The 27,052-nt window shown below is 33.9% G+C and overlaps 1 protein-coding gene across 1 annotated transcript; it reads right to left on the minus strand.

The window, feature by feature from the left end:
• Positions 1–6,064: 6,064 nt before the first annotated feature.
• LOC134701739 (uncharacterized) lies at positions 6,065–26,643 on the minus strand. Its single transcript, XM_063562884.1, has 7 exons — positions 26,610–26,643; positions 25,532–25,678; positions 23,600–24,049; positions 11,130–11,287; positions 9,525–10,745; positions 6,398–6,839; positions 6,065–6,102 (listed from the first exon to the last, which is right to left on the minus strand). Exons 1-7 carry the CDS (start codon positions 26,641–26,643, stop codon positions 6,065–6,067), a joined length of 2,490 nt encoding a protein of 829 aa, XP_063418954.1.
• Positions 26,644–27,052: the final 409 nt, after the last annotated feature.

The raw sequence follows: 27,052 nt of genomic DNA on the forward strand, positions 1-27,052 counted from the left end.
TGTTACTGCACGGGCTGTAAGTCTCATCTACGACAGCTCCATCTGCATTATGACCACATCGTGTTACTGCACGGGCTGTTAGTCTCATCTATGACAGCTCCATCTGCATTAGGACCACATCGTGTTACTGCACGGGCTGTTAGTCTCATCTACGACAGCTCCATCTGTATTAGGACCACATCGTGTTACTGCACGGGCTGTTAGTCTCATCTATGACGGCTCCATCTGCATTAGGACCACATCGTGTTACTGCACGGGCTGTTAGTCTCATCTATGACAACTCCATCTGCATTAGGACCACATCGTGTTACTGCACGGGCTGTTAGTCTCATCTACGACAGCTCCATCTGCATTAGGACCACATCGTGTTACTGCACGGGCTGTTAGTCTCATCTATGACAGCTCCATCTGCATTAGGACCACATCGTGTTACTGAACGGGCTGTTAGTCTCATCTATGACAGCTCCATCTGCATTATGTTGAACTGTATCGGTTGTCTGTTTTACGAATCAATGACAGATCCATCTGTATCAGGAAGACAATTGAGCTGTGATGGATGAGACACACAACTCAAGCAGTAACACGATGTGTTCCTAATGCAGATAGATTTGGCATGGATCCGAACGAGGTGCAGTTGTTACAATCTTCCAATGCAGTAATACTGTGTTCCTAATGCAGAGTGATCAGTTATGGATGAGACAAACACCACATACAGTAACACGATGTGTTCCTAATGCAGATGGAACTGTCAGGGTGTCGTAACACAAACAACCAATAAAGTTTAAACTGAGAAATGTTAACTTGGAAGTGGGCAATACAAAATTTGAACTTAAAAAGTTAAGTTGGAAGAAAGAAATATCAAAATGGAAACGAGAAATAAACAAAAAATAAATAATGAATAGTGCCCCTACAAATATTCCGTATTTAAATTGAAAAATAATCTTGTGCAAACATATACTTCAAATCCAGAAAGAATATTTAAGCATGTTAGCCTTTTAAACAACTGTCAATGATTGATTGAAATTTAATCTCGAAAAAATGCTAGAATCAAGGATTTGAGAACTAAAATGTGATGTTTACCGTTACATATTACATAAACAAGTTAATGTTAGGTGACAGTTAATGAGACAGCAACCAATCGACCAAACTCAGACATCTTGAGGTCAACGTCCGTCCTGAGACTAACGAACAAAAGACATATATAGGCCAACGTCAGTTCTTCACTGCTCCTGAGACTAACGAACCAAAAAATCTAGAGGTCAACGTCTGTTCTTCGTCACTGCTCCTGAGACTAACGAACAAAAGACATCTAGGGGTCAACGTCCGTTCTACATCTTTGCTCTTGAAACGAACGAACCAAAGACATCTAGGGTTCAACGTCCGTTCTTCATCACTGCTCCTGAGACTAACGAACCAGAGACATATAGGGGTCAACGTCCGTTCTTCATCTTTGCTCTTAAAACTAACGAACCAAAGACATCTAGGGTTCAACGTCCGTTCTTCATCACTGCTCCTGAGACTAACGAACCAAAGACATCTAGTGGTCAACGTCCATTCTTCGTCTTTGCTCTTGAAAATAACGAACCAAATACATCTAGGGTTCAACGTCCGTTCTTCATCACTGCTCCTGAGACTAACGAACCAAAGACATCTAGAGGTCAACGTCCGTTCTTCATCACTGCTCCTGAGACTAACGAACAAAAGAAATCTAGGGGTCAACGTCCGTTCTTCATCAACTGCTTTTGAAACTAAAGAACCAAAGACATCTAGGGTTCAACGTCCGTTCTTCATCACTGCTCCTGAGACTAACGAATCAAAGACATCTAGAGGTCAACGTCCTTTCTTCATCACTGCTCTTTAGACTAACAAACAAAAGACCTCTTTGGGTCAACGTCAGTTCTTTATCACTGCTCCGGAGACAAACGAACCAAAGACATCTAGAGGTCAACGTCTGTTCTTTATCACTGCTCCTGAGACTAACGAACCAAAGACATCTAGAGGTCAACATCCGTTCTTGATCACTGCTCCTGAGACTAACGAACCAAAGACATATAGGGGTCAACGTCCGTTCTTCATCTTTGCTCTTGAAACTAACGAACCAAAGACATCTAGTGGTCAACGTCCGTTCTTCATCACTGCTCCTGAGACTAACGAACAAAAGACATCTAGGGGTCAACGTCCGTTCTACATTTGTCGGTTTGTCCATGGTTTTGTCCAACTTCGACTTGCAGTTATTGAAGGGCCCCTTTATATCTTCTCCCTCTTCTAAAGAATCATTTGTCGGTTTGTCCATGGTTTTGTCCAACTTCGACTAGCAGTTATTGAGGGGCTCCTCTATATCTTCTCCCTCTTCTAAAGAATCATTTGTCGGTTTGTCCATGGTTTTGTTTAACTTCGACTGACAGTTATTGAGCGGCTCCTTTATATCTTCTCTTCTAAAGAATCATTTGTCGGTTTGTCCATGGTTTTGTTTAACTTCGACATGCAGTTATTGAGGGGCTCCTTTATATCTTCTCCCTATTCTTAAGAATCATTTGTCGGTTTGTCCATGGTTTTGTCTTACTTCGACTAGCAGTTATTGAGGGGCTCCTCTATATCTTCTCCCTCTTCTGAAGAATCATTTGTCGGTTTGTCCATGGTTTCGTCTAACTTCGACTAGCAGTTATTGAGGGGCTCCTTTATATCTTCTCCCTATTCTAAAGAATCATTTTTTTTTCAATGTATTACTAATTTGTTCTTGTGCTAAATATGCATTACATATTTGCCACTGGATTGCTTGTTATGTAAAGCTACTTTCAGCCTTATTGTCTATTTTTTGGCGGTGACGTTTTTTCTTGGTGCGTTTTGAGGGGGGGGGGGGGGGGGGGGTGAAGGTGTGTTCGGAGGTTACAAACGACCTTTGGCAGGAAAACTGACAATCCTTGTCAATTAAGATTGCAGTATTTCTAAAAATGTTTATAAAATCATAAATCATTTAAATAATTATGTAATGGTTACAGGCATAACTGTTATCAAAACGTAAAAATTTGGCGTGTCAGACGTTACAAATTATAGGTATAAAACCTTTACAAGTGTGTTTGCGCTCTTCACGAGAATATGAAATTCTTCAAAATTTGCAGAAAGGCTTTATTTAAGCGAATTTTTGCTGATTTTGATTTGTTTTGCAAATATGAATAGATTCCACCATGGTCAGATTTCAGAAAATGTTAATTTATCAAATTTTATGGTTTTTTTAACATACGGTAATATGTTATTTAGTTTTAATAAACTATGTTTGTTAAAGTACATAGATAGAGCTTTTCAAAACCGGCTTTTTGCAACATTCACACCACCAATAAAAACGCAAACGGTATTAAGTAAATGTCTTGCAGAATGTCCAATGTCTAATTTCGGCGTTTTTTACAGGTAAAGTGTCAGTTGCGACATGAATGATTAAACTATTGGAGTTCAAAAATATAACATAGTGCTTTTCCGTAATTGAACAATCCAACTACAAGACAAATCGTGTTGCAACTATGATAATTGTTTCAATGGAATGATAAGCGATTGTGAGAAAACGCAATTTATTTGAAACAAAATAAAATTGAGAATGGAAATGGGTAAAAAGATATTACAATTCAAATTCTGATACAAATGAAGAAATTTTTGCGGCATTAATGATGATCTTATCGTAAACGTCGTTGAAAAACATGGTTGTTACGATTTTAGAAGAGGATCCAAATTTTAAAAGTCACAACAAGACCGTATACAATTGAACAAAGTACTTATATGACTTGTGCTGTTCGTTCGACAGAGTTTTCAAAGTTTTCAAAGCGCGCTCTTATGGCCGGATTAAAATATGCCATTTTGTTCCAAACTGTTAGTTTTTCAAATTCTGATACAAATGAAGACATTTCTGCGGCATTAATGATGATCTTATCGTAAACGTCGTTGAAAAACATGGTTGTTACGATTTTAGAAGAGGATCCAAATTTTAAAAGTCACAACAAGACCGTATACAATTGAACAAAGTACTTATATGACTTGTGCTGTTCGTTCGACAGAGTTTTTTCAAAGTTTTCAAAGGGCGCTCTTATGGCCGGATTAAAATATGCCATTTTGTTCCAAACTGTTAGTTTTTCAAATTCTGATACAAATGAAGACATGTCTGCGGTATTAATGATGATATTATCGTAAACGTCGTTGAAAAACATGGTTGTTACGATTTTAGAAGAGGATCCAAACTTTCGTGCGTAACGTCATTGTGTATTAAATAGTGGTCGATAACAATGTTAATCACTGACATGCGTACAATTATATGTATGATAATTGAAATAAAAACACTTTTCGATATAGTATTCAGTGGCATTAGGATTCTTATTCTGGTTAGGGAATCCGAGGTACACAAGTTTGATCCAGGTTTTCTGATTAAGTGTTGCCTAATAAGGGATGTCTGCAGTTGTACAAGATCTATCAAATATCCAAAACAACCGGTTTCCACTGTCCGTTTAGCAAACAACAATTACCCAATAAATCTGACGATGAACCCAAACAAAACAATTAAAAGTAGAAGACAACCTGACAAAGCCATGGTTAACAAAAATCAAAATACAAACTACATTCTACAAAACACAATATAGACAACTAAGACTGAGCAACACACTCTACCACAAACCAGTGCACATCTCAGATGCTTCGAAAGGGTAAACAGATCCTATTCCACATGTGGCACCTGTTGTGTTGCTCATGAGCATACAAATACAAAGTGCAAAGAGTCTTCAACGGGTAGAGACCGTGGCAGTCTCACAACACCAGGCTAAGCGTTCGCTGTTCCTATTCTGACTGAGTATTTCCATCCCACACAGCTAAATGGCAAGGTTTTATTGTTTTTCAGAAAGGAACATATTTCTATACCCCAGTTACCCTTGAGGTAGACAAATGTCTAGCAAACATCATTAATTCGGGCCATTTCAATTGATTTTTTATAGCTTGCTGTTCGGTGTGAGCCAAGGCTCCGTGTTGAAGAACGTACTTTGACCTATAATGGTTTACTTTTACTAATTGTGACTTGAATGGAGAGTTGTCTCATTGGCACTCATACCACATCTTCTTATATCCAAGTATACAAAATCTGTAAACATATTCAATGATGACTAATAAATTTGACCATCTGCATTAGATTCACTTAAGGACAAATACATTAAAATAATTCATACATCTTTCCCATGAAAAATATACAAGATATTTTCCTAAATGTTTTCTTGTTTTGTGTCTTTAATATATAGACACATTTTCTTATATCTGAAAATTTCATATTATTAATAAGACGTATAAAATATATTTAGAAACACATATTAATTGTTCTGTAAATAACGAATTTGGTGTTAGCAATATTTTCATTACAGATTTCCTGCATGTCATGAGAAACTTTGAATAATACGGAGACAGTCCAATATTGGTTCAATTTTTAAGTTAAGTCCAATATTTCGACTTTGGTACACTATTTCATCTAGACCATTATGTTCTATAACTTAACGAATATACATCTTGGTCAACTATTTCATCTTAACCATTACTCTCTTTAATTCTACAAATAGACAGCTTGGTCCACTATTTCATCTTAACCATTTCACTCTTTAACTGTACGAAGAGAGTGTGGTTCACTATTTCATCTTGGTTATTTCTTTTTATAACATTATGAATAGACAGTGAAATTCACTATTTTATCTTAGTCATTATACGTTCATAAACTCTATAAATTCAAAATTTCTTCTCAGCCATTATGCATCCCTAAACTCTATGAATCGACAGTGTGGTTGACTTTTTCATCTTGGTCATTATATTCCTGAACTCCATGTTTAATCAGGTCTGGTGAATTCTTCATCCGGGTCATTTCTTTTTATAACTCTATGAAGAGACAGTTGAAGACGGACTATAATTGGTAGCAATACATCTCAATATAAAGACGAAGGCCTTCTAGTCAAAACTGATCAGTCTACTGCCAATAAGATGGTAGTATGTATATTTCTAAGAAAGTGCCTAAATAACTGTTTGCAATAAAACTCATCCGGATGAGCTTATTTCTCTATTGTGTTGGAATAATTTCAACTTCAATATCCATTCCTGAAATGAAAACAAAATAAATCACAACTCACAACTGCACAGATAATTTTAGTTACCGTTTTAAATTCTACTCCAAAAATACAGAGATAACCAATTTTTGGGATCAGTAGAAAAATAAGCTATAGTGATTATCTTGCAATGGAACATTTTTCTGAAAACAAACTGTTCTCTAAATACATGTTATTAAGTTTGCATCGCTTATACTGTTTGAATAAAATCATAATGAACTTTGTGAACACATTTTGTTTTTATAAAGGCTAAGAATTTCAACTGTTTAATAATAAACCATATTTACCTAATATTTCATCAACTTCCTCGGCAGAAATGGTTTTAGTTAAAATTGTATTCAGGTGATCTGTATAAAGCCTTGCTGGTTTGTTACATTGATCAAACCGTTTTAAAAGATCACTTAATATGTTACACAACTCATTAAAACGTGTATCTCCAAGTTCAAATTCCCCTGAGTGTTGTAGATCATTCCTTGTTAGTCTTATGCGCTCAATATCATCTCCAATAGCTATGTCTGTAACTTTAAGAGCGTTCCATACCCCTCCCCATCCATTAGTTGGAATATGTTTGTTTAGTCTCCTGTGCTCACTGTACAAGTATGTTATATCACAATCACTCCTTGGACGTAGATGTTGTTTATCTGGTTTTAAAAGGTCGTATAAAACATCAGTAAGAATATTCAGAGCAACCATCCCCATCTTTGTAAAATTTATTTCCTCGTTGGTGAACTGAAAAGAAGATAAAAGTAAAGAATTGTAAAGTAAATATCAAAAAGGCCATGATAATCTAGAAAAAGGCTTATTCTAATTTGACGCTCTTCAAACAACTTACACAACTCCACATGAATATACTGTATGTCAGCTGATCATGAATGTCAAGATTTGTTTAGGCTGTTCCAATATTCATACTTCCAAATCGTAGACTTTTTTTATTAAATGAGCTATGCCAGTTGACCCGATGTCAATCTGTGTAAGTGATGTCGTTGAAAATTTACTCTCACTGTGACATTAGCATTGTGACATTGAAAATGTACAAGAAAATGTATGAAAGTGAAGGTTACCATCCTGATAATTAAACGATGATATGAATTTGTTGAAAGTTCATTTTCTAAAAAAACAAGAGGCTCTCAAGAGCCTGAATCGCTCACCTTAATTTTTTGGGTTAAATCTATCATCAATGATTATTTTGGCTTTTCAATTTATTTAAATGTTCTTTGAATCGTCCTATTTTCTTCAAAAGCAAAAAAAAAAAAACATTTTCTCCTATGTTCTATTTTAGCCATAGGAGCTATGTTTCTTGACATACAAGGAAATAAAATATAAAATTTATACTAGATACTCTGAAACTCATTTAGCCTAAGTTTGGCTGAAATTGATACAGCGGTTTCAAAGGAGAAGAATTTTTAAAGTGAGTCAACATGATGAACAAATAATGAAAAAAGTCTTTAAAGGGCAATAACTCCTTAAGGGGTCAATTGACAATTTTGGTCAAATTGACTTATTTGTAGATCTTATTTTGCCTAACATTTTTGCTATTAACAGTTTATCTGTATCCATAATAATATTCAAGATAATAACCAAAAACTGCAAAATTTCTTTGAAATCATCAATTCAGGGGCATTATACCTGAAAAACCAGTTACCCAATTCGGCTGAAAATTTCAGGACAGGTAGACCTTGACCAAATAAATACTTTAACTTCTCGTCTTATTTGCTCTAAATGCTTGAGTTTTTGAGATATAAGCCAAAAACTGCATTTTACCCTGTGTTCTATTTTTAGCCATGACGGCCATGTTTTTTGACGAAATAGAAAATAAAACACAAACTTTATTTTATACACCCTACTGATCATTCAGTTGAAGTTTGGTTGAATTTGGTTGAGTAGTTTTAGAGGAGAAGATTTTTTAAAGTTAGCAAATATGATGAACAAATTGTGAAAAATTGTCATTAAAGGACAATAACCCCTTAAGGGGTCAATTGAAAATTTTGGTCATATTAACTTATTTGTAGATCTTACTTTGCTGATAATTTTTGCTGTTTACAGTTTATCTTTATCTATAATAATTCAAGATAATGACCAAAAACTGCAAAATTTCCTTAAAATTACCAATTAAGTGGCAGCAACCCAACAACGGGTTGTTTCATTCATCTGAAAATTTCAGGGCTGATAGATCTTGACCTAATGAACATTTTTATCCCATGTCAGATTTGCTCTAAATGCTTTCGTTTTTGAGATATAAGCCAAAAACTGCATTTTTTGGCTTATATCTCAAAAAACGAAAGCATTTAGAGCAAATCTGACGTGGTAAAAATGTTCCTTAGGGTATCTAGTTTATAAATTGTATCCGAAGTTTTGATCTATCAACAAACATGGTTGCCATTGCTAAAAATGAACTAGATACCCTAAGGAACATTCAGTTAAAGTTTGGAAGTATTTGGCCTAGTAGTTTCAGAGGAGAAGATTCTTGAAATAGTTTACGACGACAGACGACAACGACAGACGAAGGATGACAACGGACGCCAAGTGATGGCATTCGCTCACTTGGCCCTTCGGGCCAGGTGAGCTAAAAAAAAAAAAGGAGGAAGGATTGATTTAATTGCTTCACTCATAAAGTAATCAATTATACGAATGAAATTGATATATGTGTACATATTTATTTGTGTTCTGCATACAATACTTGTTGAAAGCATTACAAATCCATCCTCTTTCATGGACAGTGCCATTTTGAATTGTGATAACTTGAAAAACTCAAATCTTTTTTTTGTAATGATAAGAAGTTTCCTGGTTAATATTTTCTTGCTAGTTTAACTTAAAGAGCTTACAATGACCAGATTGTGGTCACAACTTTTGACAATATGGCCGATATAGCCTACAGCTAGCAAGAGGTTTTTTTTGGTTGGGGGCCGGGGGGGGGGGGGGGGGTAGATATTGGACTTGTGTGATAACTTCTTAAACACATAAAACATGCTTAATACTATAATTCTTGAATGCAAATTGTTTATAATTAATTTAAACTTGTATCTTGATTTAAATCGTGCTTACGCATAACAATACCGTTATAAATATCTATTTATGTAATACATAACAATGAGTCGGTACGTATATATATACATATACAGACTAGGACTATTCCGTAAACCTTATAAAAACTAATCTCCTCTTTGTCTTGTTCTATTTTTAACTTTTTATAAAATGTTGTCTGTTCATATTTGACTTACCATTATTTGCAAATAAATTGAAAATAATGGAATAGTACTCCTCCATTTCAAGGTCCTCCAAAAATCACGAGTTGGTTGACCGTTACTATGTAATTTTAGTTCCGGAAAAAACAGACTATCATGGGGTAAGTTTTTGAAAGGACTAAAAGAGGTGAACCAGTAAACCAGTATACCATATACCTAATCTTTCACTTACATAAGTTATTCTATGTTGTAGATCAGACCATTCATCTGTAAACTCGTGTGTAGTTGTACAGGTCTCACAGTAATATATTGTATCCTCCTCCTCACTAAAGTTATTCGATCCTGTAACAAACTCTGGTTTTGTTAGTCCACATTCCCACTTTTTCTCAAATTTTACATTGGACATCTTAAATCTTGTGCTTATTAACTTTGTCATTTCATCGGTCACATAGTCAGCAATGTATTTGTACAAACCTTTTTTGATATGTTTCCCAAACTGCCAAACCTGAATTTGAATAACATTTGAACATTTCATTACAAGCAATTTTCTTAATTTTTTTGTCTTCTGTAACTCAAAGACAGCAGAACCTCTGAAAAGAGCAATATGCTTTTTCTGTTGCTTAGCGGCAACCTGTGCAACTTCATATTTTCTGGATAGTGCAGCAATCAAATGATTTATTAGAGGTGGTGGTAGAAACCTGAACATGAAACATAACCATGTGGATTTTTTACAGATACCTTCTGTCACATTAAACATTTCATATATGTCACACTCAGGTTCTTCTTTAATCATGCAAGGTACATAATAGCAAGGTTTGTTATCAGCAGTGTCTCTCTCTGATATATTTGGATGTATGATTATATCAAACTTATCCATGACATTCAGTACATGATCTTTGTGTTTGTACAAAATGTTTTGTTCTTTTTTGAATATATCTTCTACAACTTCCCAATGTAATTTCCCTTTACAGAGAAATTCCTTCCATTCTTCTTGATGCTTTATGCTACGAGCTCGAAATTTCTCTGCTGTTATTATACATTTAAAAGCATCAGACAACCATTGTGTATCTAAAATAATAAAATCTGGAAGATCCTTGAAATAAACCAGAGCTCTGATTTCATGGTGAAATAACAAATACAACATGAGTTCCTTGTCAATCAATGGGTTTGGCGTTTCAGAAGAGATAACCCTTATTTCTTGATAGGAAATAATTGGTAACTCCTTCTTCTTCTCTTGAAGTCTTTGTTCGAGCTGAATGAATTTTAAGGGATAATCTATGTTCCATGTTCTCATTGTTCTGGCTAAGTTCACAATATCTTGTCGTATTTGCTGGAATACATTGTTATTATCCTCTGTATTAGAAATTAAATAGTCACACCTTATATGTCCGCGTTCATCTTTTGTCATTTTTTCAGTATATGTAAACAGCTTTTTCCTGCATGCATCTTCTATCTATAAAATAAGATATTGTTTTTTTTTGCTTAGTCATGTTAGTATTTGCATTAACCCCCACACTCCCTAAAAGAAACATCTTTTTATATACATTGTGATAACGATAATCATATAAATTATATTATTGAATGTTGGAAAATCACAAGTGCAAGAATTCGATAGTATATGTTACACTTTATTCATTATTTATAAATTGATCAACCGAAAACTAAAGGTAAGCAATACTTTGAAATTGAATTAATATTTTCGATAAAGCTGAGCATGTAGAAAGCTGAGCATTTAGGCGCTTAAAAGTGGAAGGAGACACTTTAGGGAAAAAATCATCAAGCAAAGAAAAACTAACAAGATCATGTTAAAACAAAATGAAAAGGTAAAAATGTAAACCTCTTCTTCATCTGAAGTTACAGCATCTTTCCAAGTGCCAATAATAACTACTGGTGGATCAAGATCATCTGATGTTGTCTTGCTGTCATCAGGACTACTGTTGTCCTGTTCCAGTCTACTGTAGCAATGTATTGAGTCCATCCATAATTGGAATAAATCTACAAAGAAATGTTAAAATGACTTCATATCACCATTTATTCAAATCTCATGAAGATATATAGCAAGTTCTATATAGTAGAGAAATCTGAAGTAGCTTTACCAATATGTAAGTGGGTCTTAATATATAGGAATGACGAAAAACACATCACTAACTGTCTTTCTTTTCACAAACACAAAAATGTTTTAAGAACATGTAATAAGTTTACTGTTTCTATTTTAAGGAATACACATTCATGGTACCATTTTATATAATAACTACCAGTACATGTATATGGTATTTCTTAAACTATTCTAAAACAAGATCATGCAATTTTTAAAAAAAATTAAGAATAGGTTTACTATTTTAAGAATTTTTTGTGCAATATTTTAGGTCTGAAATCACTAGTGTTAATGTTTACACATTCTTTAAAACAAACAAGAGTGCACACTCTGAAATGTCTCTCCTTCTTTACTGTCCATTGATTTTATATTGTTAGTCCTAAAAACAAAGATTTACTACAAGTATTACACAAACTTAACATGAAACAAGAAATTGAGGTCAATGTCAGATAAACCAAACAGGAAATACATGTACACCTTATAATCATTCAATACACCAAGTGTCGTTGACCTATTGCTTAAAGTTTCTAAGAAACACTTAACCAGGAAAACTAAACATTGTCCAATAAACCATGAAAATGATGTCAAGGTCAGATGAACCATGTCAGACAGACATATACAGCTTACAATCAATCTATGCATCAAATATAGTTGACCTATTGCTTACCGGGCATAGTATAGAAACAAACTTAACCATGAAAACATAACATTGACCAATGAACCATGAACATGAGGCCAAGGTCAGATGATACCTCCCAGAAAGACATATGCACCTTACAACCTAATTCCATACAACACATATAGTTGACCTACTAGTTTTACAAAAACAGACCAAACACAAAAACGTAACACTGAGCAATGAACCATGAAAATGAGGTCAAGGTTAAATAAAACCTGCAAGACTGACATTGTCATCATAAAATATATACATACACCAAATATAGTTGACCTATTGCATATGATATTAGAAAAAAAGACTAAAACACAAAAACAACATTTACCACTGAACCATGAAAATAAGGTCAAGATCAGATGACACCTGCCAGTTGGACATGTACATCTTACAATCATTCCATACACCAAATATAGAGACCTATTGCTTATAATATCTGATATATGGACTTGACCATGAAAACTTAACCGTGTTCACTGATCCATGAAATGAGGTCGAGGTCAGATGAAAACGGTCTGACGGGTATGAAGACCTTGCATGGTACGCACATAATAAATTTAGTTATCATATTACTCATAATACGAAAGAAATTAACATTAATTACAAAAAATCTTATCTTTTTTTTTCAAGTAGTCCCGAAACCATTAAAATGAGGTTAAGGACAATGGACATATGACGGACGGAAACTTCATAACATGAGGCATCTATATACAAAATATGCTTTTTAAACTTTGATTTGTTGGTTTACGGATTTTTTATTTTAAAAAGACGGGTCGATTGGTCGATTTTTTTTTCAAATCCTACAAGATACTCATATGCATATATATATATAATAAATGTATTTCAGCTTTGTAACAATATTTTTGATATGCTTTTTAAAGGGTGTCATCATGTCTTAAATTTATTTCCGAACATTATTGCCCAGCTGTTTTAAACCATCGTCATCTAAGATTGTTAAAAGAAAAATATTACCACAGATAATAAAATGCTTCGCCGAACGCAGACTGATAAGACCACAGAGGTGAAACCCTGAATAGTTGGGGAAGTTTGGACACACTATTCAATCTTGATACTGTCTGAATTTTGATTGTGATCAAATTTTTGACATAATATAGGTTTCTCAATAAATGTGGTCAAAGATCTTAAAATTTAAAATGGGACATTTAATTTACCTAGTATGGTCTGATATCCAAAATCTAACAACATGGTTAGATTCAGCATATAAAAAACACCAACTATTTAATTTCACTTGAAATCAAACAAAGTTTAATTTTGGACCCTTCAAACCTTTATATGGACTAATTTGAAAAGAGAGGCCAAAATAAGAATTCTTAATGCACAATAAGCATCAGCATATCATAGAGCCGCAATAATTCAGTTTTTGATGAAATCAAACAAAGTTTAATTTTGGACCCTTTGGACCTCAATGAAGACCAATTTAAAAATGGGACCCAATATCCAAAATAGTAATACAAGGTTATAACCCCCAAAATTTAAAGACTTTAAATCAATCCCATTGGAATTGGTTAAAAGATTTGTATTTATTTTCAATTGAAGATTTCTTGCTATTGTGCAATACTGTGTTATTGCTCAATACTATGCTATTACGCAATACTGTGCTGTTGCACAATACTTAGTTCATTTGTTATATATATATATAGATTCTACCACTGCGTCGAGTGTGATACAATATTTATCCACTCGAGAGTTAGATTTTCAAATTTAAAACGCAAGGCTCGCCGAGCGTTTTAAATATTTAAAATTTAACTGTCGAGAGTGGATAAATATCGTATTACACGAGATTTGGTGGTAGAATCTGTTTCTCTAATGATTTTCAAACAATATGCAGGCAAACGTATTCCTTCTTTTCGAATGATCTGATCTGCAAAAAGATGTGTTCTTTCTATGTGACGTCATCAGACATGGTCGCCTTTTTTCATGCCGTCGCAATAGGAAATTCAGAGGAAAGCAAGAAAATCGACGTCATAATCGGATTTTAACCAATGAAAAACTGAGATCAAACGAATTACACGTTGATTAAATTTGTTTATACAACGGGTGCAGAAAGGGATAAATTGACGAAGAATTAGAGAAAATAATTTACACATCCTGTTTGGTGTTTATCTCATGCCATATCAGTATTTGTTGCGTTCATATATAAATCAGAAATAATCAATGTGAAAATGGAAAAATTTTGGGGAAAAAAAATTGTAATTATGAAACCCCCCTCCCCCATAAAAAATATCAACCCTAAAAAAAAATTTAACCCCCCCAACTTTTTGTGAACCCCATTTTCTTTTTTAATTTTGAAAATTATTTTCTTTTCAGGAAAAATACTTGTTTTTTGCCCATAATTTCTAAACGTTTGGGCCAATTACCCAAACGCAATCCCAGCCTTCCCTTTGTGGTATGGAACCTTGTAGTACAATTTCAGAGAGATCCATACACATTGGCTGGAAACTAGAACTAAAAAAAGTGACGTTATCCAATCAAAATGAACGTTACAAACGTTGTTGCATTAGAATGCTTGTTAATGGACCCTATATTGCCCCAATTCCTGGACCTTTGGGGCAATTACCCCCAAACTCAATCCTAGCCTTTCCGTTGTTGTATGGAATCTTGTGGAACAATTTCAGAGAGATCCATTCACTTACGCACAAGTTACTGTCCGGATACTACAGAAATGCATGTTTTTGGCTCCTTGTAGGCTTCTTATTCCTAAACTGTTGGTACCATAACCACCAAAATCAATCCCAACCTTTCTTTTGTGGTATTGAACCTTCTTTCATAGAGATCCATTCACTTAAACTGAAGTTATTGTCCGGAAACCAAATGTGTCTTCAGATGATAACGACGACTTGATAGCATTATACAAATACATTTTTTTTGCAGTCGTACAAAAAGAAAAGAAAATGGTAATTTCACGAATGATTAAAACTCAGCTTGACCTCGCTTTTGATCAACTTTCAGGAAACAAGGTGAATGATGGGTTTCAATGACAAAACACTTGAAATAAAATTGCAACCTATCGCACGAAAATAATTTTCCATCTGTTCATAAATGATCATGAAGTAGCCTCCAAAGAACAAACACGGATATAATGTCTTCCTTTGGCAGGCTATCCAGCTTTTGATATTCAATAGATAAACATTCTTTTTCAATCTATGAAAGAAGAAAATTTCAAATTGTTTATAAATATCTGTTATTTTTATCTTGACTTCTTTCATGTTTGGAAGTGTCCATCTCATATTCGAGATCAAAAATCAACAGTATTGTGACTATAAAATGAAAACAAACTTGTTACAATGGGCTTTTATTAGTGTTCGTTAAACTATTTGAGCAACAATATTTCAAGATCTGTTTTGAAACAAAAACACTACAGATCATTTATATAGATTTTTCATTTTTTTTTTAACACCACTATTTTTTTCTATAAGCTTAAATAATGCATTTAATTTCTAGAAAACGCCACTGCACATGTATTTCTACCTATATTTCAGGAATAATGTATTTGTAAGGGCTGGCAGGAACAAACAAACATGAAAAGTCCATTTTTTTTCTTCTAAAAATCGGAAAAATAGGGTGTCGGCTGATCTGTTAACAGATTAAAAACATTTCACCTTATAATGAACTTGCGTATAAACAATGCTTAACAAATTTGTCTGGATAGGGGAAATCTTATGTAAACAACTGACATTTAGATTATTCACCTTTTCACGAAAATACTGACCATGTGTTTTACAGTATTATTAAAATTATATATATACTTGAATTGTTTTACATTGTCTTATCGGGGCCTTTTATAGCTGACTATATGCGGTATGGGCTTTGCTCATTGTTGAAGGCCGTACGGTGACCTATAATAGTTAATGTTTGTGTCATTTTGCATGTTTTGGTCTTTTGTGGATAGTTGTCTCATTGGCAATCATACCACATCTTCTTTTTTATATATATATTCAAAGAAATTATTTTAGAAAAGGAAAAACAACTGGTGTTATTTAACTAGAGGCTGTCAAGAGCTTGTGTCGCTCATCTGTATTTACTGTGGTTTTGGAATTCATGCAAACTAAGGTTAAAATCATAAGAAATAGTATGATATACCCTAATAATAATTGAGGCCAAGTTTGGTTTAAATTAAAGCATCTCATCCCACTAGTAACTAGTCTTACAATAGTTACTGAAGACCCCTAATCATTATTTAAACTAGTTTTTTTTTTTTAAAGTTGTGACCATTTGAAATTGTTGGTTTTTTTTTACAATTTTCCCATAGACTTCCATAATAAATCCCTCTGTTCCATTTGAGGCCTGAGGTTGCTTGGATGGCAGGGTAATCGAATACATTTTTCAATCAGTAAAATTGTGGCTAAGTTTAATTCTATTTGGCCCGGTAGATTAAGTGGAGAAGATAACAAAAATTTGGAAACAAAATTGTTAAAAATTCACTATAAAGGGCAACAACTTCTTAAGGGGTCAATTGACAATTTTGGTCGTATTGACTTATTTGTAGATCTTATTTTGCTAAACATTCCTGCTGTTTACAGTTTAACTCTATCTATAAAAATATTCAAAATTTCCTTAAAATGACCATATCTGGGACAGCAATCTAACATCGGGTTGTCTGATTCGTCTGAAAATTTCAGGCAGATATATCTTAACCTGATGAACCTTTCTACATATGTCAGATTTGCTCTAAATGCCTGAGTTTAAGCTATGTTGGCCATCTTGGTTGGCAGGCGGGGTTTCTCATTTTTCATTTCTCAAACTAGATACCCTAATCCCTTCTAATGATGACTGTGGCCATGTTTGGTTAAATTTGTCTCAGTAGTTTCAGAGAAGATTTTTATAAAGATTACAAAATTTACTAAAAATTGTTAAACAAGAGCATGAAGAGTTCACACACTGAAATGTCTCCCCTTCTTTACAAGTCATTGATATTATGTTGAAAGTCCTAAATATAAAGCTTTATTACAACTGTCAAATAAACTTAACATTTACCAGGAAAATTAAAATTGACCAATGAACCATGAAAATGAGGTCAAGGTCAGATGAACCATGCTATGCAGACATGTACAGCTAACAATTCTTCCATACAACAAATAAAGTTGACCTTTTGCTTATAGTATAAGAAAAACATACCAAAATGCAAAAACTTAACACTGAGCAATGAACTGTGAAAATGAGGTCAAGGTCAAATAAAACGGAGCGACCGACATATAGATCATAAAGTATCTCCATACACCAAATTAAGTTGACTTATTGCATATAGTATTAGATAAAAGACAAAAACTCCAAAACCTAACCTTGACCACTGAACCATTTAAAAATGAGGTCAAGGTCAGATGACACCTGCCAGCTAGACATATAGACCTTACAGTCCTTCCATACACCAAATATACTACACATATTGCTTATAGAATCTGAGATATGGACTTGACCACCAAAACTTAACCTTGCTCACTGATCCATGAAATGAGGTCGAGGTCAAGTGAAAACTGTCTGACGGGCATGAGGACCTTGCATGGTATGCACATACCTAATATAGTTATCCTATTACATATAATAAGAGAGAATTTAACATTACAAAAAATCTTAACTTTTTTTCAAGTAGTCACTGAACCATGAAAATGAGGTCAATTACATTGAACAATGAATGACGAAAACTTCTTAACATGAGGCATCTATATACGAAGTATAAAGCATCCAGGTCTTCCAACTTCTAAAATATCAAGCTTTAAAGAAGTTAGCTTACGCCGCCGCCGGATCACAATCCCTGATGTCAAGCTTTTGTCGCAGTCTCGACAAAAAATGACTATAAAGGGAAATAACTCCCTTAGCGGTCAATTGACAATTTTGGTCATGTTGGTTCATTTGTAGATCTTTATTTGCTGATCATTATTGCTGTTTACAGTTTATCTCTATCTATAATAAGATTCAATATAATAACCAACAAGAGGCTGTCGAGTGCCAGCAAACCGGATTTTCCTGCAGAGGTCGAGCCCCGAACAGTTGAGCAAGTATGGACACAACATTTAAGCTTAAAACAGCTCTAAATTTGAATTGTGATTGAAGATTTGAAATAGATTATTATCTAATTAATAATGAAAATGATATTTGCAAATCTGAACCCCAACCAGGAGCATGTAAAAATAAAAAATTAACACACACAACAAAAATAAGATACCTTCATAACACACATGACTTAAAAAAAATAGTTAACATTTTTATACTCGTCAAGATTTGCTCTAAATGATTTAGTTTCAGAGATATAAGCAAAACTGCATCAACCCCACCTCCCCCATATTCTATTTTCAGGGCGGATAGATCTTGACCTGATGACCATTTTTACCCTGTCAAATTAGTTACAGAGATATAAGCCAAAAACTGCATTTTACACCCATGTTCTATTTTTAACCATGACGACCATCTTGATTGATAGGCGGAGGTATCGGATACATTTTATAAACTAGATACCCTACGGATGATTTGGTTTTAATTTGCCCAGTAGTTGCAGAGGAGAAGATTTTTGTAAAAGTTTACGGACGACCACGACAACGGACGACGGACGCCAAGTGATAAGTAAGCTCACTTGAATCTTTGGGTCAGGTGAACTAAAAACATTCTTCCATCATTGGAAAAAGTTCTGAGAACAGTCCCAATTTGTCTGAAAATATTTTAATTCTTTTTAAAATTGTCTAATAATAATACAGGAAAAATGTCTAAATTTTTCTGAATCCTGATATGAAAATAACACAATAAATTGTGAGCGTGTGAGGCGCATTTCTAGATTAAGATGATAAATAAACATTTGAAACCAACATATATTTTATCAAAGGAACATTTAAGGACAGTCAGTTATAAATAATGTGAGTACCTGATATCTCTTTTCTAATTGAATCTTACAAATCTGAATTTCTGCTGTATTTTTCTGACTGCATAAAATTTTTAATCCAGACAAACACAGAACTTTTGAAAATGTCTCAATCTTTATATGCATGCTTGAACTATTTTCATGAATATATGTGTAGGACTCAAATCTATGGTGGGTTCCAAATCTATGGCAGATTCCTAATCTATGGTAAATGTGACGTCATGCCATCCCAAATCTATGGCAGATTTTTACAATCCTAATCTACGGCAAGTTTTGTAATTTCCTAATCTATGGCGGATTTATGTTCACGGTTTCCAAATCTATTGCAAATGTTGTGCAAATGGAAAATAAAGCAGTCCCTATATGACCAATGATTTGTCTTAAACAAGTGGACATGTACGACAATGGTAGCATGTCTATAAACATTTGTGAAATAAACATTCCATGATGGTCAACCACATCGTGGTGGCAAAAATAAAACGTAAATGATGAATTCATATACAAACTTTAAGATTAGAATGATGTGCCCTGTAAAAATAGCATTTTCTAATCTTTGCATGGTACCTGTTCAGCCCATTCATTAAAGGCAGTGGCTATTTGACCGGCACCGGCAAAATAGCAAATTTGCTATTTAGCCGGCATTGAATAAAACTGTTCATTTATGTGATTAGTAGAGAATAAAAAAGCTAAATAATAATTTAAAATAATTTAATCACAATATCAAGCATTATAAATCGTGACGGTACAATCAAAATTAAAATATTGAAGATGTTCATAAATAAATAATTTATAACTTTATAATATTAATTTAAAGCACGTACATCATAAAAAAGACAATATTAAAAGATGTTTGCTACAAATTTCCAAAAGACACATGATTTCACATTTTCTATGTCGCTATAAAGAGCGTATATATAGAGAAGAAAAAGAACCCTATCTACATATGCATACATGATGCAGATTCAAGGAAAGCCATTGTAATGTATAGTTCCTGTTTGGAGTGGCAACAATTATCATGTGCTAGACTAAAACAACTTCCAAAGGCAAATAATTGGTTTTGTAACAATTGCAAATGTAAAATCATGTGTCCATTTGAAATTCGGAGCAGAAAAACTTTTAATATTGTCTTTTTTATGATGTACGTAGTTTTACATAACACTATTTTATAGCGTGGCAGGATATTTAAACCATATAAATTTTACACAGATTTGGACATCTTTTTAATAAATATTTTAGAAAAAAAATATATTTAGTAATGTATATATACAAATGTGTTTTCATGCTTTGAATTAAAATTATAAGTTATAATTTATTTATTTATTTATTTATGAACATCTTCAATACTATTTTTTTTTATTGTACTGTATATTGTGATAAAATGATTTTAAATTATTATTAAGCTTTTCTACTCTCTACTAATCACATCAATGAACAGTTTTATTCAGTGCCGGCTAAATAGCAAATTTGCTATTTTGCCGGTGCCGGTCAAATAGCAAATTTGCTATTTAGCCGGTGCCGGTCAAATAGCCACTGCCTTCATTAAACCAACTAGTCTAGTAAGTCCCTTAACAAACAAGACGGTGTTTTATTTTATAAAACAGAAATGATAAATAATAAAAATGAACAGTTTCAATTTTCAAATAATATCTTTTTCTTCGTTAATGCATCTTTTTTTGATTTAATGAAGATTTCAATCAAATTGGTATCCGGTTATTTTATCTTTCACTTTATAAACTTCGCCAGCCGTAGACAGTAATATGTTTTCTATAATTCCTTTCTCGAAAAAATCGATGAAAAATGCGGTCCCGTTGTTCATCGCGGGCTCTGGCCGGTACAGCACATTTCGTGCGCCTTACGGATAATAGGTCACATTTTCCTTTAAGACCCAGTCACAACAGATCGTACGATTTTTTGTCGTGGAAGATCGTTAAAATAGTTGTCGTGCATGCAAAATGTCAAAAAAATATGTCGAGTGGTCACATCGGCTACGACATGTCCACGATGGGTACACAACAGAAAAAAAGAATTGTAATTGTACTGTCGTAGGTCTGTCGCAAGTCGGTCATGCGACAGTCGTACGACAATCGTGAGTTGTTTAGGGCTATTTCTCAGGTTTTCATGTCAAGGAATGCGCGTTTTACTGTCGTGTCACTGTCGTACACCTGTCGCACAACAATCGTGGGTCACTCGCCCGTTTGGCTCCGACCTACTGGTATATAAAGAAGGCCCGATTTATTGCGTGCCATTTGCCATTTGCTTTCACTATTGTTCAGTGTTATAAGTTCGGTCCAAGTAAACGACGTTTTTCGTATTAGTTTATATTATAAATGTTCCGCGAATTTAAACCAGATGCCCCCGAAAAGAAAGACCCCCTACCATAAGCTGAAGCATATGAAGATTCGGAAACTACTGGAGACGTCACTGGGGTCGGGGACGAAAATATGTTGCACGTTGAACATATAACTGTCGTTCGGCAGACTATCTATGTTGTGTGAGCATCGTACGAAATTTGATATTCGTGAGACAATCGTGCGACTGTATCACGAGTGTCTTGCAACAGTCGTGAGATTGTCATACGACAGTCGTTCGATTGTTAAATATTAAAATGGTTTATTTTGGTACCCACAACAATGTGTTTATCGTGCGACAGTCGCACGGCTGTGGTAAGACACTCTCACGACAGCCACAAGACAGTGACACGACAAAAAAATCGTAGAGCAAAAAAAGTGCATGTCCAATTTTTGTCCAACGACACACGACAGCGCCACGATGCTCAAAATGCGATATCGTGCGCCAGTCGTACGACGATGATGACCCACGATTGGACCAAAATTCCTGCCGTGGCGCTTCATAGATGTGTCGTGGGCTCGTTGTGACCAGGGCTTTAGACTGTCTGCAAATTGTTGTCGAGGGAAATGCCTATATCTGAAATAGTGTTCAAATCTATAGGTTCTGTCAACGTTTGCGGGGCAGACGATGTAATATGGCGTTATTCAATTGTGACGCAATTCAAAGATCTGCCATAGATTTGGGAAAACAAAAATCTACCATAGATTTGAGTTGTTAGGCCGTAACGTCACACTTGCCATGGATTAGAAATCTGCCATAGATTTGGAACCCGCCATAGATTTGAGTCCTACATATGTAAGACAGATTAAGAAATTTTTATCAAGTCTTAATGTATCTGAACAATCTAGAAAGTTGCTCAATTTATTATATATATAAAACAATTATTAGAAAGCATTTGAATGGTGCCATAAGCACAAGGATTAACAAATGTGTATACATCACAATTGCAATGATTACAAAAAGTTTAAGTTATATAAAAATAAAATTCCAAAGCATGTAAAACAATTTAACTTAAAAAAAAACCACTTCATTGGTTTTGTGCAATCTGAACTATTTAATCTATTAAGAAATCATGATTTCGATGAGTAATCACGAAACGAAATCCACAGATATCTAACGTTGAGAAAACCCTTTTAAGCAATATGTATGGCAAGGGTGAGTACAATTGAAATAATTCTATCATTTTATAACTTAATCAATAAATAACAAAATATAAAAATTATATAACAGCACATCAAATTTGAACATTGAAAATTGCTAATTAATTCACAGTCACTGAACCATGAACTAGGGGACACAAAATTATTTTTTTTATGTAAAATTATCGAAATATTCTTTTTTTAAGCTGAGGACAACCAATGCTTTGCAAATTGTAGGGGGGCAGACGTCCTCCACGCCCCCGCCTGAATCCGCCCCTGATATCTATTCCATTAAAATGCTACTTGAACATTTGGAAATCGTTAAGCAAACTTGAAATCACTTACAGAATAGAAATGTTAAAAAGAACTGACATCAATATATTTCCAAAATCCTGCTGACTGCATAACAAATTTGTGTACAAGATTTGAATTTTCCAGGTTTTCTACCTTATGAAAGATTGAGAACAACTGACGGGTGATATATAAATAGGGATATTGTTTGCCTTAAAATAACGGGAGAATAAAGGCTTTTTCCCCTGTAAAAGAATCTCAATTTGAATAATGGCGTAAAACTATTCCCTAAAAGACAACTTTTTTCCCAAACAGTCCAGTCTTAGTAGTCATTGTGCATGAATACAAACTGAAAAACACTCATTAAAACATTTTTCATGCATACAATGACTATATGTGCAGATTTGAGGGTCTATTTATGTATCATCACTGACAATAAGGGGTCTTATTTTTAAATGAGGGTTTACCTCTTGAAAGGGGGTCAGCAAATTGAAGTTCCAGTCAAATTCATGGTTTATTATAAATTTCCCAATTTGATAAAAATGACGCATATTTTCCCAAAAGAAATGGTAGAGGTAGTTTTGAATAAGGTCAACAATATCACTGATAAATATGACATATGTGAGACGGATAAATCTGTCTTTTAAACAAAAGCTATATTTAGCTCATCAACATGTTGGCATCGAGCATTACTGAAGAGACATTCATTATTTGGTAAAATTGGAACAGTTAATGCAATTAATTGACTGATTGCCTCGCATATTTTCTTTTTTACTTGGAGCATAAATGGGGATCTATAGTTCCAGACAACAATTTGTCTTTTCAGTAAAGAAAAAGTTATTATAAATAAAATATTTTAAATCTCACTTATCTTATCTCTATGAAATGTTACCTTGTGCATTTTTGTCGTCAGCTTCATTGAGTTTTGTTACAACAAGATAAATTGCATCTGAGGACAAAAAAGTTTGATGGGTGTGGTAAAATTCTTCATCTCCTGCAAAATCCCATAACAATAACGTGGCATACTCCTCTTTGTCATGGAAATCAACATTAGATTTAAGCATGGTTTCAATATCCATTTTTGCCTTTTCTAATGCTTGATTTCGTTGCTGCGAGGTTACTGAACGTTCAACTTGAGATTCAGTAGTTACTTGATGTTTCCTTTCATTAGGCTGCTGGGTTACTGTCTCTAATTCTTTTGATTCCTCAATACGCTTGTACAGAATGGTTATGCCAGTGTTTTCCTTGACAGCTTCATGTGCTCCTTCTTCCACTGATGCTTCAATTGTATCTTTGTATTGTTTCAAGAGTCTTGCATGAATTTCAGTTTTTTTATTAGTTCCTATCATTAGAAAATTATAATAATATTAAAGAAATATTAACTAAGATCCCATAAAAAAATAAGCAAGAAACAGTTACAAAATAAATGTTGTCCATCATTTTTTTGTATTTCAACCCTTAGCTAGTTCTACAAAAATACACATGAACAGTAATCACAATTGAACAGGGAGTTTCTTTAGTTGGTTGTAATATTGATATAACAGATTTGATGAAAACTAGATGCATATTCTACACATACCATATTACCATTATGATGCTAAATAAAGTTAAGATATTCATCAAAATAAATCCAAAACAAGAGTGCACACACTGAAATGTCTCGCCTTCTTTACTAATCCTTGATACTATCTTGATAGACCTAAATATAAAGCTTTATTACAACTGTCATATAAATTCAACATTAACCAAGAAAATGATACATTGATCAATGAACCATGAAAATGAGGTCAAGGTCAGATAAACCATGCCAGGCAGACATGTACAGCTAACAATTCTTCAATACAAGAAATATAGTTGACTTATTGCTTATAAATAAAGAAAAACAGACCAAAACACAAACACTTAAAAATGAGCAATGGACCGTGAAATGAGGTCAAGGTCAAATAAAACCTGTGTAAACAACATATAGATCATAAAATATTTCCATACACCAAATATAATTGACCTAATGCATAAAGTATTAGAAAAATAGACCAAAACTAAAAAACTTAACTTTGACCACTGAACCATGAAAATGAGGTCAAGGTCAGATGGCACCTGTCAGCTAGACATGTACACCTTACAATCATTCCATACACCAATTATAGTAGACCTATTGCATATAGTATAAGAAAAACAGACCAAAACACAAAAAAATAACTATAACCACTGAACCATGAAAATGAGGTCAAGGTTAGATGACACCTGTCAGTTGGACATGTACACCTTACAGTCCTTCCATACACAGAATATACTAGACCTATTGCTTTAATATAGTGTCTGAGATATGGACTTGACCACCAAAACTTAACCTTGTTCGATGATCCATGAAATGAGGTCGAGGTCAAATGAAAACTGTCTGACAGGCATGGGGACCTTGCAAGGTACGCACATACCAAATATAGTTATCCAATTACTTATAATAAGAGAGAATTTAACATTACAAAAAATCTTAACTTTTTTTTCAAGTAGTCACTGAACCATGAAAATGAGGTCAAGGACATTGGACATGTGACTGACGGCAAGTTCGTAACCTTCTAAAATATAAAGCTTTTAAGAAGTGAGCTAACACCGCCAGCGCCGCCGCCGGATCACTATCCCTATGTCGAGCTTTCTGCAACAAAAGTTGCAGGCTCGACAAAAAAAAGCGTGCATTAAGATTCATCATGAGATGATGTGGTTGACAAATAATTTGAATGCAAACAGTGAATTGTAATTGTTTAATTGTAATTCGAGCGTCACTGGTGAGTCTTTTGTAGACGAGGCGCACGTCTGGCATATATACTAAATTTAGTCCTGGTATCTATGATGAGTTTATTAACACCCTCATCCTTTGGTCTTTGTTGGAAAGCTGTCTCATGGGCAAACATGACACATTTTGTATCCATGTCTTCACATGTCAAAACAGCATTAGCTACCACATCTTCATAAACTGTATTGATATGGAACTTTCAGATTTGATTTATACGTGTATATACAATGTACCATATTTAAAAGTATATGAAATAGTGTTATAATGTTATTCCTCTTTTCTGTGTGATATCATACCAAAGATAAAAACAATGATCATCATCTTTTTAATTAAAATTTAAATCAGGCAGGTGTTACCTGTGAAAGGGAATGAAGTAACTGAACATGATGAGCACATGCACTGAGGTCAAACCATGTGTCGCATGCATATTGATGCAAATGTGGTAGATCTCATAAACATGTTTAACCCCACTGCATGTTTGTGCCTGTCTCAAGTCAGGAGCCTCTTGTATTTTTTTTTAAATTTATTTCATTTATATGTTTTGGAGTTTAGTGTGACATCCATTTTCATTGAACTAGTACACATTTTGTTTAGAGGCCAGCTGAAGCCCGCCTTCGGGTGCGGGAGTTTCTCGCTGTGTTGGAGACCCATTGGTGGCCGTTGGCTGTGTTCTGCTGTTTGGTTGGGTTGTTGTCTATTGGGCACATTCACCATTTCCATTCTCAATTTTATTGTAACAATAATGTAACAATGAACTTTTGGGGTCATAATTTGACAAAATCAAACCAATCTTTAGTTATTGTGTTCCCCTTTTCGGATACTGTTACTATGTCTATTGTATTAGAAATGCACTTGTACCATAAATATCTCTTTACAAAGTTTCTGACTGGGTGAACTATTTATGAAAATTCTTGACCTGGATTCATTGAAATGTATCTTTGAATTGGATCTTGTAAGACATATGCTTTGAAAACTGGAAACTGATAGATCGTAACCTAATAAACCAAATAATATTACTGAATAATAAGTTATGTATACTAGAAATCGAAAATATCATAAATACTTTCTTATGAAAAAGAGAAACATTTGTGTTTAAGCTTCTACTTCATACCATCTAATTTATTCCATATACCATCGTCAGACATTGCTTTGCATTTTATTGTGTGAATTTCTATTCCATTTGTACTGTTAACATCTGTAATGTCTTCACCAAACAATCTTCTAATCAATGATGTCTTTCCTGCACCTTTTTTCCCAACAACTACTAAACGTATGTCTCTCTTTTTCTCAGAGCCTGACTCAAGTAATTTGAGGTACAAATCAATAGATCTTTTGTCAGCCATTATTCTTATTTCAGTTGGAACCATATCACCTAAAACGGCATTTTTCATAAATGTTTTTTTTATTAAAGCAAAACATAACTTTACTCATCTATATACATACAACTATTCTTTTGAGTGCCTGTTTTCATTTTATGTTAATTTTAGAAGTTTTGATAGAATCTATAGTTTAAATTGGAAGTCAATTGTCATGATTTGTTGAAAAATTTCATAT

Source organism: Mytilus trossulus, unplaced genomic scaffold (genome assembly GCF_036588685.1).
Source record: "Mytilus trossulus isolate FHL-02 unplaced genomic scaffold, PNRI_Mtr1.1.1.hap1 h1tg000262l__unscaffolded, whole genome shotgun sequence".
Classification (NCBI taxonomy): domain Eukaryota; kingdom Metazoa; phylum Mollusca; class Bivalvia; order Mytilida; family Mytilidae; genus Mytilus; species Mytilus trossulus.